The sequence below is a fragment of the Macaca fascicularis genome, chromosome 17 (genome assembly GCF_037993035.2).
Source record: "Macaca fascicularis isolate 582-1 chromosome 17, T2T-MFA8v1.1".
Classification (NCBI taxonomy): domain Eukaryota; kingdom Metazoa; phylum Chordata; class Mammalia; order Primates; family Cercopithecidae; genus Macaca; species Macaca fascicularis.
The window spans coordinates 31,247,696-31,263,082 of NC_088391.1; the positions used below are offsets into that span (position 1 = coordinate 31,247,696).

The window sequence follows — 15,387 nt, forward strand, 5'->3', positions numbered from 1 at the left end:
TAGTAACCATTTAGAGAATGAAGGGGAAATACTAGAGAAAAGGATGTCACATAAGCGAATAAGGCAACACAGTGAGGGGAAGGCAAAGGGAAAATGAAAAGACAGCACTTATATTAGGTACTAGGTGCCAGGTCGTTTATACATCAAAACTCACTTTGGTCCTCACAATAACCCTGTGTGGTTATTCCTACTACTATTACCCCCTGTTTCTAAGATGAAACTGAGATTCAGAGTGTTGGAATAACTTGTGAAAGAAAGGTCACATAACCAGAAAGTGGCAGCAACAGCTGAGATTCAAACTCCCATCTGTCTCTGAAGCCTACACTACACTACTGAGAGATGACAGACCTCTAAACTAGTAACAGAGGGAAGGAAGGAAGAGGAAGACTCCAGAGACATCTCAGAGTAGACACTATGCTGAGGGTGCACCCTGGTGACAGCACTGACTGTGAAGTTCTCATAAGATAAGTAAACAACAACAAGGGAGGGGTCCCAGGTGGGGGTTAGGGGTGGGGGAACAACTGTTCTGAGAGATGACTAATCACAGATAAGCTGCTGGCACATCCTGTTCCCAAATACCTCATTCCTTCCACATGTAGCCCCAGCAGCAAAACCTTACCTGCACACCTTACCAGCATGTAGCTCCTCCAATAGGACCCTATAAAACTTCCTTCTAGCCCCTGCCTCTTGGCAGACAGCCCCTTCTCTGCTGTGCTGCCCACTGCACTCTTGCAACGTATCTTTGTACCTTAATAAATTTGCCTTTCTTTACCCACAATTGTGTTCATAAATTCTTTTACTGCCCACAACACTGGCCCCAGCCAGTTGCACCTGTGACACTGACCAAAATAAAGGGTCACTGGAAAGGAAGAGCACAGAAGAGCTTGACTTTACACAGCTGAGTTTCAGATACTGGCAACACTTGTCCATGGAGGTTCCCAGAAGATAATGAGAAAGACTGGTAAGTCTGGAGCTCCCAGGAGAAGCTGAAGCTGCAGGAGGGAGTGGGTGTGGAGCAGGAGAGGAGGGCTGGATCTCAGGGAGTGTGGTCACTGCATGGGTGGCAGGAGAATAGGAAGTGTGTTTCTGCCTTGCTTAGAGCAGAGAAGGGTCAAGTAACAGTGGAGCCGAGGCAGATGCATGGGGACAGAGTTCAAGATGGGTTGCTAATAAAACAGTTCCTTCTCATTTACAGCTTTCAAGAGACACGTACCTGCTTCTGGGCAGTGAAGTTTCTCAAATGCTTTGTCTGTATAATCTCCATGCTCCTTTACACATTTATATTCCTTAAACTTCAGGCCATCCTCAAAGGTCAAAGTTTCATTTAGTATATCCATTGCCTAAATCAATTCCACAGTGTTTCATGATAAATTAGCCATATTTTGAAAGAAAGAAAAACCATATTTTTGTGTTCCTAGTAAAACTAATTAGCAAGGTATATGGTAAACATTCAACATATGTTTACTAAACAAATAAATTCATAGAGTTTTAAAACTAGAGCTATGTTAGAATAAGATAAAAACAGAAATGTTTTTATTTCTTCTCCATGTTAACAGTGTCAAGCACTGGTCAGAAGGCAACTTAATTTTATCTAGACTTTCTGACTTCAATATTATTCCACTTCAGTTCCATTCTACAGTACTCTCAAGCTTTTGTCATTCATGCCCTGTTTTAAGTGTACAACATTCTTAAACCAGCTCCCTAAATCTGCTCCTAGTATTTTGTAGCCAATACCAAAATGACTACTTCAGTTTCAAGCAGATCACAGCAAAGAATAAGAAAGAGTGGCAGTTAAAACTTTTTGGACTCCATTCTTTCATTTCAGTAGGGCAACGTCAGCACCTCACTTCACAGAAGCTCTGTGAGAGTACCACTTCTCAAGTTCCCACCCAGAAGCAGGTCCCCAGATCTGCTCCACTCTGATGTCACAGTTCTGAGGCATTTAGGAACTTACGGTTGAACAGAGGTGAATGCTATCACCACTCTAATGAAGTCTTTGTGTAGTAAATGCTCATAAAAATAAGAAATGCTAACATGAAAATGTTTTAAGCTAATAAAAAACATTAAATAGATTGAGCATCAGCTATAATTATTCATACTTATATTGACTTAAAAGGTGAATTCAGAAAAGGTAAAATGGAAAAATAAACCAGTTAATTTTGACATTTGTTACAGGTCTGATAAAACCAGGATAAAAAAAGATTTTAAAATCAACTAATAAAATGAAATTTGGATTTGCCATATTGGATTTACTCTATTTCCTCCTTGCTGTGGCAAGGAGAGCCCAAATGCATGAATGAGATTTACTCAAAGTTATCAATAACTAATTAAGACCTAAAATAAATGTGCCTGGTTTCGGGGTACCTGTTCAATTTTTCAGGTCAGTATATTAGTTGTTGACAATGTATCAGATCTTCTATTTTAATTTGGCTATGATAAAAATTAATATTACGAGTAAAATAGCTCCTTTAAAGAAAAGTACATTAAAATGTAACAATTTATCTAAAGAAATACCCCAATAAAGTAAAATGGGAGAATAAAAAGTATTTGGAAGACTCATTTGAACACCAAACATTTTTCTTTCTTTCTTTTTTTTTTTTTAGACGGAGTCTCACTCTGTCGCCCAGGCTGGAGTGCAGGCGATCTCAGCTCACTGCAACCTCCGCCTCCTGGATTCAAGTGATTCTCCTGCCTCAGCCTCCTAAGTAGCTGAGACTACAGGCAGGAGACACCACGCCCAGCTAATTTTTTGTATTTTTAGTAGAGACAGGGTTTCACCATGTTAGCTGACCTCGTGATCCATCTCGGCCACCCAAAGTGCTGGGATTACAGCCATGAGACGCTATGCCCCGGCCTTGAGCACCAAACATTTTTCTAGAAATATTTTTTAAAATTCTAAACATCCAAATAAGAAAAGAAGAAGCCAAACCATCTCTTCACAGATATGATACTATACCTTGAAAACCCTGAAGACTCCACCCAAAAGTTGCAGGAACTGATGAACAACTTCAACAAAGTTTCAGGATACAATATCAAAGTACAATAATCAATAGCATTCCTATACACCAATAACATTCAAGCACAGCACCAAATCAAGAATGTAATCCCATTTACAATAGCCACCAAAAAATAAAATAAAATACCTAGGAGTACATCTAACCAAGGAGGTGAAAGATCTCTACAAGAAGAACTACACAACACAGAAAGAAATTCTAGATGACACAAATGGAAAAACATTCTACAATATCAATATCATTAAAATGGCCATACTGCCCAAAGTAATCTATAGATTCAACACTACTCCTGTCAAACTACCAATGTCACTTTTCACAGGATTGGAAGGAAAAAAAACTATTCTAAAATTCATATGTAAATAAAAAAGGGCCCAAATAGCCAAAGTAATTCTAAGCAAAAAGAACAAAGCCAGAGTCATCACATTACCCAACTTCAAACTACACCATAAGACTACAGTAATCAAAACAGTATGGTACAGGTTCAAAAACAAACACATAAACCAAGGAACAGAATAGAGAACCCAGAAATAAAGCCACCCATCTACAGCCATCTACTCTTTGACAAAATCAACAAAAATAAACAATGGGGAAAGGACTTCCTATTCAATAAAAGGTGCTGGGATAGCTGGTTAGCTATATGCAGAACAATGAAATTGGACCCCACCTTTCACTGTATACAAAAATTAACTCAAGATGACTTAACGATTTAAATATAAGACCTCAAACTATAAGAATCCTAGAAGAAAACCTAGGAAACACCATTCTGAACATGGGCCTTTGGAAAGAATTTGTGTGTGATTAAGTCCTCAAAAGCAACTGCAACAAAAACAAAATTGACAAGTGGGACCTAATTAAACTAAAGAGTTTCTGCACAGCAAAAGAAACTATCATCAGAGTGAACAGGCAACCTACAGAATGGGAGAAAATATTTGCAAACTATGCATCCAACAAAGGTTTAATATCTAGACTTTATAAGGAACTTAACTGAACAAGAAAAAACAACCCAAATTTTAAAGTGGACAAAAGACAGAAACAGACACTTCTCAAAAGAAGACATACAAGCAGCCAACAACTATATAAAAGAATACTCATCATCCCTAATTATCAAAGAAATACAAATCAAAACCACAATGAAATACCATCTCACATGAGTCAGAATGGCTATTACTAAAAAGTCAAAAAACAAATATTGGCGAGGCTGCAGAGAAAAGGGAATGTTTATGTAGTGTTGGTGGAAATGTAACGTAAATTAGTTCAACCACTGTAGGAAGCAGTTTGGATATTTCTCAAAGAACTTAAAACAGAACTGTTCAACCCAGCAATCCCATTACTGGGTACATATCCAAAAGAAAACAAATCATTCTACCAAAAAGACACATATACTCACATGTTCATCCCAGCACTATTCACAATAACAAAGTCATGGAATAAACCTAGGTGCCCATCAGTGGTGGTCGGGATAAAGAAAATGTGGTACATATACACCATGGAATACTATGCAGCCATAAAAAAGAAAGAAATCATGCCCTTTGCAGCAACATGGATGCAGATAGAGGCCACTATCCTAAGCAAATTACATAGGGATAGAAAACCAAATTCTGCATGTTCTCACTTATAAGTGGGAGCTAAACATTGAGTACTCATGGACATAAAGATGGCAACAATAGATACTGGGAGCTACTACAGTGGGGGTAAGAAAGGAGGGAAGCAAGGCTTGAAAAACTAACTACTGGGTATCATGCTCAGTACCTGGGTAACAGGATCATTCATATCTCAAACCTCAACATCACACAATATATCCAGGTAACAAATGTACACATGTACCACCTGAATCTAAGATAAAAGTTGAAAAATATTATCTCTACAGCCTGTGAAATAATTTCATGAAACATGCTATTAAGTAAGATATATGCATTTTCTCATACCTACTAATGGAAATTTAGATTTAATGGCATACCTCTTCCTCTTGGAGGATGTTTTCATCAGAAATACATTTGTCTAAATTAATTTCAAACTTTACCCCCTTCTAGGAGAAAGCAAAAAAAAAAATCAGTTTAGCAATTCAATAAAAGCCTTAAAATTACAACTCCCTAGGTCAATTTTGTTTGACATTATAGATTCTTAAAACCATTAGTCTCACATCACAAAATAGAGCAATTCTATAAAATAGTTGGGGGAAAATCATGTAGGCAACCCAGATCACAAGGTGGTTCCCCAGCCAGTTATTTAATATGAAACCCAAAGACAAAAGTATTTCTTACCTTAGGTTTATATTTCTGTTCTGGATTTTTACTTTCCTTTGTGTTCTGAAGCCTCCTTTGTTTCAAGTCTCTTTCAATGTCCTGAAAATTCAGAGAAAAATACAATTTTATCAGCTCATGTATGTTTACATGAGTTGATTTCCGGGTTAAATCTGATGATTGATTTAAGAACAAAAACAAGCTTTTATAATGGAAAGTTAATAATAATTCACTAAAAACTTGGGCACAGTATCCATTCTACATTTAACACTGGCACTTCAGTGGGTGAAATTCTATAATGTGACAATACTTATCACTCTAGTCCGCTCCAGTCCAACCCAATTCAATTCAAGAATGTAATTTTGACTACAGGATCTTTCCTTTAAGAGGCTTATGATCTTAATCCAAAAAATAAGCAAAGTGCGCAACTCATGATGGTAGAAAGGAAGGAGAGGGCTCTGAAAATTGGCAGGCAATTTCAAGGAGGAAGAGAAGAAAACTAAAACTGGATAACAAGAATTTCAAAGGCACAATTGAGATGTGAACTCCATATTCGGAGGTTTCTTAGCGTCCTATCTTGGGCCGTCTGCTCTTCTCTTCCCTAACACAAGGGGTTTCACTCATTCCTATGGATTTAAACGCCACCGTTAAGCAGTGACTCTTAAATGGGTATCTTCAGGCTTCACTTTTCCTCTCCTCTGAGCTCCAGACTCACATATCCAACTACCTACTTAGCATCATCTTCATCTTAATATTCACTTCACAAATTCACACTGAGCACTCCCTAGGGGCCAGACACCCTCAAAATGGGTCAGCACAGTGGACATGACCAGAAAGGTCCCTGCTGACATGGAGCTTACATTTTACTGCAGTAGGCTAGGTAATAAATGAGTTAATAAACGACATAATTTCAGAAAGTGTTAGTGCTATCAAGAGAACAAAATAGGATAACAGGACGGAAAACGAGTAGGGAGTGAGAGTAACACAGGCAAAGTTTACCTGACAATTGATTTAAGCCCTGGAATGATATTGGACCTTGGCATATGCAGGTCTAGGGAGAGCATTTTCCATGCAGAGGGAACAGTGGGGTAAAGGCTCCAGAGCAGGTATGTAAACTCTCACAACCTCTCTAACTCAATGTCCAAATGGAACTTGAGTGCCCTCCACCCCTCCCCAGCAGAGGGCACTGAAATCGTATGCTTTCAGCCAAGAAGACAGAGTATCAGAAACCAGATTTAATTCCTCACCTGAAACAACCAAAGAGCCAGACCAAATATATACTTGATAAATGGTTTTTAATACATTAGACATCCAGCAATGAAAGACAGTAATCCCTGAGAAACAGAAAACCAATGAGACAAGCCCTGCAACTGCCTCAGCCTCCTGTCTTGAGAGTGTTTGCAGGCCATGGTGCGGGGATGGGGAACTGAAGAGGTGCAGGGATGGGGAACCGAAGATGATTGTGGCCGACTCCCTGAGTTGATAAGACAAGGCTTGGGGGTATTAAGGTGCTACAGTCTGAAAGGCAAAGACCCAAAGAGGAGAGAGCTGCATAAAGAGAACTGAAACACTCATACAATGTCAAGGGGAGTATAACACAGTGCGACCATTCGGGAACACCATTTGGTAGTTCTTTGAAAGTTAAATATACACCTACTATATGATCCATCCATCCCAGTTCAATGTATTTACCCAAAAGAAAGAAAAGAGGCATATGACCACATAAAGATTTGTACATGATAGCCAGGCACGGTGGCTCACACCTGTAATCGCAGCACTTTGGGAGGCTCAGGTGGGTGGATTACCTCAGGTCGGGAGTTTGAGACCAGCCTGACCAACATGGTGAAACCCCGTCTCTAAGAAAAATACAAAATTAGCCGGGCGTGGTGGCGCATGCCTGTAGTCTCAGCTACTTGGGAGGTTGAGTCAGAAGAATCACTTGAACCCAGAAGGCGGAGGTTGCGGTGAACTGAGATCGCACCATTGCACTCCAGCCTGGGCAACAAGCGTGAAGCTTGTCTAAAAAAAAAAAAAAAAAAAAAAAGATTTGTATATGAATGTTCCTAGCAGCTTTATTTATAACAGCCAAAAGCTGGAGACAATCCAAATATCCATCTACAGTGAATGGATCAATACATTTTGATATATTCATACAATAGAATATACTCGGCAATAAAGAATAATGAACTATTAATATGTGCAACATGGATAAATCTCAACATTATTATGTGAATGAAAGTAGCCAGAAAAAAGACTCCATTTATGTAATGGAGTCTCCATTTATGGAGTCAGCACAACTCCATTTATGTAATCCAAACAAATCTAGAAAATGCAAACCAACCTACAGCGACAGAAAGCAGATCTGTGGTTGCATGGGGATGAGATGGGACGAGAGGCAGGGAGAATGAGAGAGAGGAGTTTACAAAAGGGCGCAACAAACTTCTGCAAGTGATGGCTACGCTCACTATATTGATCGTGGTGATGGTTTAATGGGTGTGTATGTCAATCATATAAAGCATATACATTAAATATGTGTGGTTTATTATGATCAATTATATCTCAATAAAACTGTTTTTTTAAAAAAGAGATGGGGGACTCAAGTCCTAATCTGTGGCAGTACATTGGAGAAGTGAGCAAGAGACTGCACACCAGCCTGGAGTTCCTGCCTCAAGATCCCAGACCCCATGGCTGCAAGGTTATCAGTCTTCACAGGGCCAAGAGGGCCTTTCAGATGACATGACCCTGGAGAGCTTGACAGCAGACTAAGATTGAATGTCCCACCCACTGGTGTAGACTGGGGTTGGAATCTGAGATCGTTGTATTTTAAGAAAAGTAAAGTAATGGAGCACTTATTATACAATTGAGACAACCAGACTATCCAAGCATATCAGACAACCAACTTCACAAGTATAAGTAAGATACATAAGCCAGAGTCCTGATTTCAGACTTCATACTATTGCAAGGCAGAAAAACACCCGTCCCAAGGTTGCAGGGCAAATAGCTAATAATGCTTCAAACTGACACAGGCTGGTATATGAGGTATTTGGAAATGCTGTGGACATAGAGGTGAGGCGGTTATTAATTCTAAGGGACAAAGAGAAAAAAGCTGTGCTAGAAACTTCGCCAGGAGGTCTGATACAATGTGTTCTGCAAGAAAAGAAGAGAGGGAAAGGAAATTTCGCAGAGGAATGAACATTTTACAAATGCCTGGAGGTTAAAAGGAAGATGTCTTTTTAAATAAGTAGGGCTTTAAAAAGCAATTTGAAAAGTTTAGAGCTTCGGGTATGTTTGGGGGAAATGTGAGCGATGATGCTGGAACATTCTGTTAGGAACAACTCACAAAAGTCTAGCATGCCATGCTAAGGAAAATGGCAGTCACCATTGATTGTCATGTAGAGAAATAATGTGTTCAAATCAGTATTTTGGAAAGATAACTTTACAAGTAGAGACTTTTTAAAAGTGTCTTATTATATAGCTGCATATTTCCTTCAAAAAAGATAATTAAAACCTAAATTCAAAAATTAGACAAATTAAGTGATGATTATTTCCTTTACGAAAGTTTGCAAAGGGATCTGCTGCTGGATTGCTCTGGAGGACAGCCTTCAGGAAATATCAGATGCCTTTTGTTTGTTTGTTTTAGAGATGGAGTCTCGCTATATTACCCAGGCTGGTCTCAAACTCCTCAGCCTCCCAATAGCTGGAACTACAGTCTCGTGCCACCATTCCTGTCTTTCAGATGGCTTTTTTGTTTGAAGCTATTGATTAGAATGCTGACAGAACTAAGGAACGGACACTTTATTATACATATTTGTAGTAAAAGTTCTGTAACCTTCTTATAAAAAAATCTAAAAAGTAGAGAGACAATAATCACCCCTACTCATACCAATCCAGGTACCATCAATTACCACCACTGGCATTTTGGTGTACTTTCTTTCAAAGTTACTCCTCTTGCATAAAATATACAAAATTTTATTCACCCAATTCCTGATATAAACTTTTTGAGGGAAGGTACCATCATTTATTTGTGTTCTTCCAGTGGTTTATGTTTAATTACCTGACTTTAAAAAACTTTAAGGCACTGGATTTACTCTAACCAGGTTAAAAACATGTGAGAGAAAAATATGTCTGTAATATCTGAGCCATGTTTTCATGGAATTTGGCTGTGACTCTACTGGCACCTTTGAATGACAAGTTTATAATACCTTGAGGATTTTCCATTTCTAGTTGACGCTGGACCAAGCTCTAACAATAAATATAATTTAAAACACAGAGAATTACTCTAATTATAAAGATAATAAAAATTAGGCCGGGCGAGGTGGCTCACACCTGTAATCCCAGCACTTTGGGAGGCCGAGGAGGGTGGATCACCCGAGGTCAGGAGTTCAAGACTAGCCTGGCCAACACGGCAAGACCCTATCTCTACTAAAATACAAAAAGTAGCTGGGCGTGGTGGCAGGAGCCTGTAATCCCAGCTACTTGGGAGGCTGAGGCAGGAGAATTGCTTGAACCCAGGAGGCGGAGGTTGCGGTGAGCCGAGATCGTGCCATTGCACTCCAGCCTGGGCAACAAGAGCAAAACTCCGTCTAAAAAAAAAAAAGAATAAAAGAAAAAAGATAATAACTCTCAGTATGGGCCAAATCATTGAGAATCTTCTTATTAAGCAAAAATAAAAGCACGCTTGGGCTTCTTATTCACAAAATCAATATAACTCCTTGAAAAGTAAAACATTTTATGATTTATGTAATGTTGAATAATTCTCAGAATTGGTTGAAATCAACAGATTCATCTTGCATTATAATTGTATAATCTTTTCTTAGAAGGGAAAAAACTCTCTTGAGATTTATTTGTTATTTCAACTCTGCCCAGTCGCTTACCTCCACCAAAAACATAAGGTTGAAATGGAAGAGAAGTTGACTGTCAGATTTCCTGACCAATGTGTCTGAGACACTGACTTAGACCCTCCAAAGAGTGGAAAGTTCTTATGCTAAATAGCAGCAGTTCTCAAATTTGGCTGCATACTAAATCATCCAGCAAGCTTCTGCAGACAGAATGCCTGAGCCCCATCCCAGACCATCTGGGGCAGAGAGAGGCATCCAAGTTTTTAAAAAGTTCTGATAAAAAGGTGGTGGCTCATGCCTGTAATCCCAGCACTTTAGGAGGCTGAGGCTGGTGGATCACGAGGTCAAGAGATCAAGACCATCCTGGCCAACATGGTGAAACCTTGTCTCTACTAAAAACACAAAAATTAGCTGGGCATGGTGGCGCATGCCTGTAGTCCCAGCTACTCGGGAGCCTGAGACAGGAAATCACTTGAACCCAGGAGGCAGAGGTTGCAGTGAGCCAAGATCATGCCACTGCACTCCAGCCTGGCAACAGAGTGAGACTCTGTCTCAAAAAAAAAAAGAAAAAAGTTCCCTACATGGTTCTGCTGCACAGAGAAGGGTAAGAGCCACTTGGGTAGAGCACACACACCGCAAGCACACACATGTCTAATCACAGCCATCATTACCTGCACAGGTGCTTCTCCCTCAGATGCATCTTGATGGACAGGCAGGTTGCTCTTCTTCACCAAATAGGTTTTATGACTTATTTTTGAGTTCTCCTTTAACACAATTATACACAGTCAACAAGATTGGTTCTGAGTGAGCTCTGAAGGCTACTTGGCTGATGCATGATCAATGATGGAATGGCTGGACAGAACCCTTTTGATGGCTCCTTTCCCCCCCCCCCCACCCCCCGCAGCCTCTGTATTTCCCAAATCCTTCTTCCATAGTCTCTGTAGAAATGTCTGCTATCCATTTTTGCAGGGCTCAGGCTGCCCATCCCAGATCAGCTTCAGACATAAGGCTGATGATGGCTCCAGGCTGCCCACCATGAGCCAGGCCTCTGCTCTGGAGAGAACAACCTCCAGGCTGCCCCTCCCAGCACATGCAGTCCTCTATCCCAACCTTCGCATGGCTCTTTCAGAATGCCCACCCTCCTCCCTTAACTCTGCCTCTCCATATTCCACTCTTCTTCTCAGACACAGTTTAGGCCCCACCCACTTCTTCCATAAACACCCGCTTCCTGCTCATTCTGCTCATCTTGGCTCCTGTGCACCTACAGGGCTTACTCTATGATTGTTTTATACATGTGTCTCATCATTCCAACCATTTACAAGTAGAATTGCATATGCCAGAAAGAATAGTGGTTATAATTGTATTTTTTTATTTTTTGAGACAGGGCCTCCCTCTGTTGCCCAGACTGGAGTGCAGTGGAACAACCTCAGCCTCCCACCTCAGCCTCCTGAGTAGCTGGGACTAGAAGCATTTACCACCATGCCCCACTAATTTTTTTAATTTTTTGTACAGATGGGAGTCTCATTATGTTGCCCAGACTGGTCTCAAACTCCCGGGCTCAAGCAATCCTTCTGCCTTGGCCTCCCAAAGTGCTAGGATTACAGGCATGAATGTGAGTAGGGGTTTTAGAGTCAGATTTTTGTTTTATTTTACTTTATTTTATTTTTTTGAGACAGAATCTTGCTCTGTATCCTAGGCTGGGGCACAGTGGCACAATCATGGCTCACTGCAGCCTTTAGCTCCCAGCTCAAGCAATCCTCCTGCTTTAGCCTCCCAAGTAGCTAGGACTATAGGTGCAAACCACCATGCTCAGCTAATTTAAAATTTTTTTGTCTATATCTGTGTATATACACAGATATATACACACATATATATGTTTAGAGCTAGGGTTTCCCTATGTTGCCCAGGCTGGTCTCAAATTCCTGGGCTCAAGCGATCCTCCCACCTCAGCCTTTCAAATTGCTGGGATTACAGTCATGAGCTACCATGCCCAGCCTAGAGTCAGATATTGAAATATTTAGTCTGCCTTGTAATAGCTACGTGACTTTGGATGAACTACTCAACTTCTCTGTATGGGGTAAATAAAAGAAAGTATGTATGTGATATGGTTTGGCTGTGTCCCCACCCAAATCTCACCATGAACTGTAATAATCCCCATGTGTCAAGGGTGGGGCCAGGTGGAGATAACTGAATCATGGGGGCAGTTTCCCCCATACTGTTTCCATGGTAGTAAGACTCAGAAGATCTGATGGTTTTGTAAATGAGAGTTCCCCTGCACAAACTCTCTTGCCTGCCTTCATGTAAGGCATGACTTTGCTCCACCTTTGCCTTCTGCCATGATTGTGAGGCCTCCCTAGCCATGTGAAACTGTGAGTCTATTAAACCTCTTTTTCTTTATAAATTACCCAGTCTCGGGTATGTCTTTATTAGCAGTATGAGAACAGACTAATACAGTATGTGAAAGCTCTGGTTCACAGCCTGGCAAAAACAACTGAATTGCACCATACATTCATTTGACTTATATGAATTTATCTGTATGCACTGCGGTAGAAGAGAAAGAGAGAGCGATCAATTTCAGCAGCATGGTGGCTCTACTCAATGAGTGTGTGGCCAAGTCCATGTGGGATGCGAGACAGCCATCTCAGTGCCTGCAAGCTTCTCCTAAGAGAGCATTCCAGGGCACTGAGTGTGTTCCTAGTGTTTCAATAGCCATGTGTCTTTCTTACAACATGGTTTCCAAACACAGGCTGGCTATTTCATCTGCAGCTCTTCTGAAGAAGCAGTGATCTGTGCCAACTCTAGAGACCTTCTTGGGAGATGGAAGGATGAATTTCCAATGTGGCGCCTTTAAGAAATTTTTAAGAAGCAGTTCAACTGCACTCAGATTTTGCCTTAAATAGCCTTTAGAACCTTACCCTGCAGAGAGTTGAAAAAATGCTAGTGTGTTGCTGTTGTTGTTGTTGTTGTTGTTGTTGTTGTTGTTGTTGTTTTGCTCCTTCTGGGCATGAACTTACACTCATTTTGTACTTTCTGCATCTAATCCAGTTCTGGTCTAAAGTTGCTGCTCAGTAAATACATATTGAGTGATTCATAAGAAAAACAATCAATAAGTACTCTTAATAATAGCCATTCCTGAGAATCTCAGATATCCTTATTATCTTGTGGAGTCTCTCGTAAACCATAATAAACTGAAGCTCCAATGAGGTCTGACAGCTTTCCTATTAAAAAAGAATTCTGCATGATTATCTCTATGATAAAACTTTATCTTTTCTATGAGAAAATCATTACTTTTAATACCAGCTCAATTTAGTTAGCTCTAAATCGATAGAACAATGTTTCCCCTAGAAGAATGAATTTACCTCTGGTTCTCTCCCCATCTTCTTCCTAATTTCTTTCATGTCATTGTGGTACTGTTGGCGTATTTCCTCTAACTGCTTCCAATATTCCTGGAAAGCAAACCCAATCCAGAAACTTTAAATGTTTATGAACACCATAACCAAAATAATATTTATGCAGCCTACAATTTCAAAAGTGTGTAATATAAAATAAGGTTAGAAAAATATGTTGCTCCTAAGATGATGATCTGTCTTATGTTTTGGCTATGGTACTTCACACCCTGTGAGACAGTAGCTTCAGCTACAAAGCTCAATTTTATATACAACCCAAATGTGTTCATGACGTACACTGACTTTATAAATCCCACTTTTATATATAACCCTCTTACGCACTGAACTTTGTCCCTCCCCAAAAAGAGATATGTTGAAGTCCTAACCCCCAGTGCCTAAGAATGTGATCTCATTTGAAAACGGGGTCACTGCAGATGAGACTAGTTAAGGTGAGATCATACTGGTGGGTCCTTAGTTCAATATGACTGGTGTCCTTGCAAGTAGATGGCCATGTGAAGAAGAACAGTATGTGATACAGGCAGAGAATGGAGTGATGTGACTGCAAGTAAAGGAATGCCAAAGACTGCCAGCGACACACCAGAAGCTGGGAAGAGGCAAGGAAGGATTCCCCTACAGGTTTCAGAGGGCACTTGGTACTGCTGACACCTTGATTTTGGATTTCCACTCTCCCAGAATTATGAGACAATACATTTCTATTGTGTTAAGCCACCTAGTTTGTTGAACTCTCTTACGGCAGCCCAGGAAACTAATACAAATCCCAAATCTGTTAATGAGGGACAGTTACTCTATGAATCACAAGGTGAAAAGCTGTATGAACTTAGCCATATTGCATTATCTGAAAAAGTGAAATACCTAACTCTGTATCCCCTGTAACACTCAGCATGGTGTTGACATATTCAGGGGCACTGTAGGAAACAGAAGTAACTTCCTATTACAGTACAAAAGACAGTAATACAAAGAAATACAAGGATAGCCCTAGAATTAAAGTTTTTAACCTGTTCCTTCATTTCGTTTTTCCTAAATGGCCACTCCTGGAATCTAGGCTCTTCTCCATTACTTCTTAGCTCTTGTCTCTGGTTGTAATTTGGCTCGGCAGAAGATGGACGAAGACCCTATTTATTGAATGAAATAATTTATAAAGCATACTTTGATTTCAGAAACATCTTCATCTTCTGATTTGACCTTGACTTTTTCCTATAAATAAGAATTATATCACTAAGCAAACTCAGTATTTGGGAGTTTTTTGTAGTAAGTAGTAGAATTTTCTTAAGTATAAAACATTAAAACATATATATGTATTTTTCTGTTTGAAAGAGTCTCACTCTGTCACCCAGGCTGGAGTACAGGGGCATGATCTTGCCTCACTGCAGCCTCCAACTCCTGGGCTCATGCAATTGTCCTGCGTCAGCCTGAGTAGCTGCGACAACAAGCACATGCTGCCACGACTGGCTAATTTTAAAATTTTTGGTAGAGATAAGGTCTCACTATGCTGCCAGGCTGGTTTTGAATTCCTGAGCTCAAGTGATCCTCCTGCCTCAGCCTTCCAAAGTGATTGGATTACAGGTGTGAGCCACTGTGCCACGCACATAGTAAACAATTTTTAAAAATTAATTTAATCATTTATATAATTTATTCTAAATGATCCATATGTTATGCTACCATTTGAGATATGTAGATTTATTTTTGGAATTGGTAACATAACTGTGATATCAAAGGTTTGTAAAGGGTTAGCAACCCCAGAGCATGAATTATGTAGGGGAATAGAACTATAGGTTTTCAACGGTTCAAAACAAGAGTGATATAAATAGGGTGCAAATCCCGCCTCTCTCAGCCCCAGAATTCTGACAGTATTTAAGGGTAAAGGTTAACTTTCATTTCAAATAAAGTA

At 40.0% G+C, this 15,387-nt stretch overlaps 1 protein-coding gene across 1 annotated transcript in view; it reads right to left on the reverse strand.

Moving 5' to 3' along the window:
* NEK5 (NIMA related kinase 5) overlaps nucleotides 1–15,387 on the reverse strand; it is a 99,118-nt gene that overhangs the window by 40,985 nt on the left and 42,746 nt on the right. The window contains exons 15-20 of the mRNA XM_045377172.3: nucleotides 14,495–14,611; nucleotides 13,452–13,538; nucleotides 10,764–10,856; nucleotides 5,276–5,356; nucleotides 4,972–5,040; nucleotides 1,214–1,340 (exon numbers count right to left, since the gene is read on the reverse strand). Of these exons, the coding sequence (XP_045233107.2) occupies nucleotides 1,214–1,340; nucleotides 4,972–5,040; nucleotides 5,276–5,356; nucleotides 10,764–10,856; nucleotides 13,452–13,538; nucleotides 14,495–14,611 (574 nt within the window). The remainder of the gene's footprint in view (nucleotides 1–1,213; nucleotides 1,341–4,971; nucleotides 5,041–5,275; nucleotides 5,357–10,763; nucleotides 10,857–13,451; nucleotides 13,539–14,494; nucleotides 14,612–15,387) is intronic.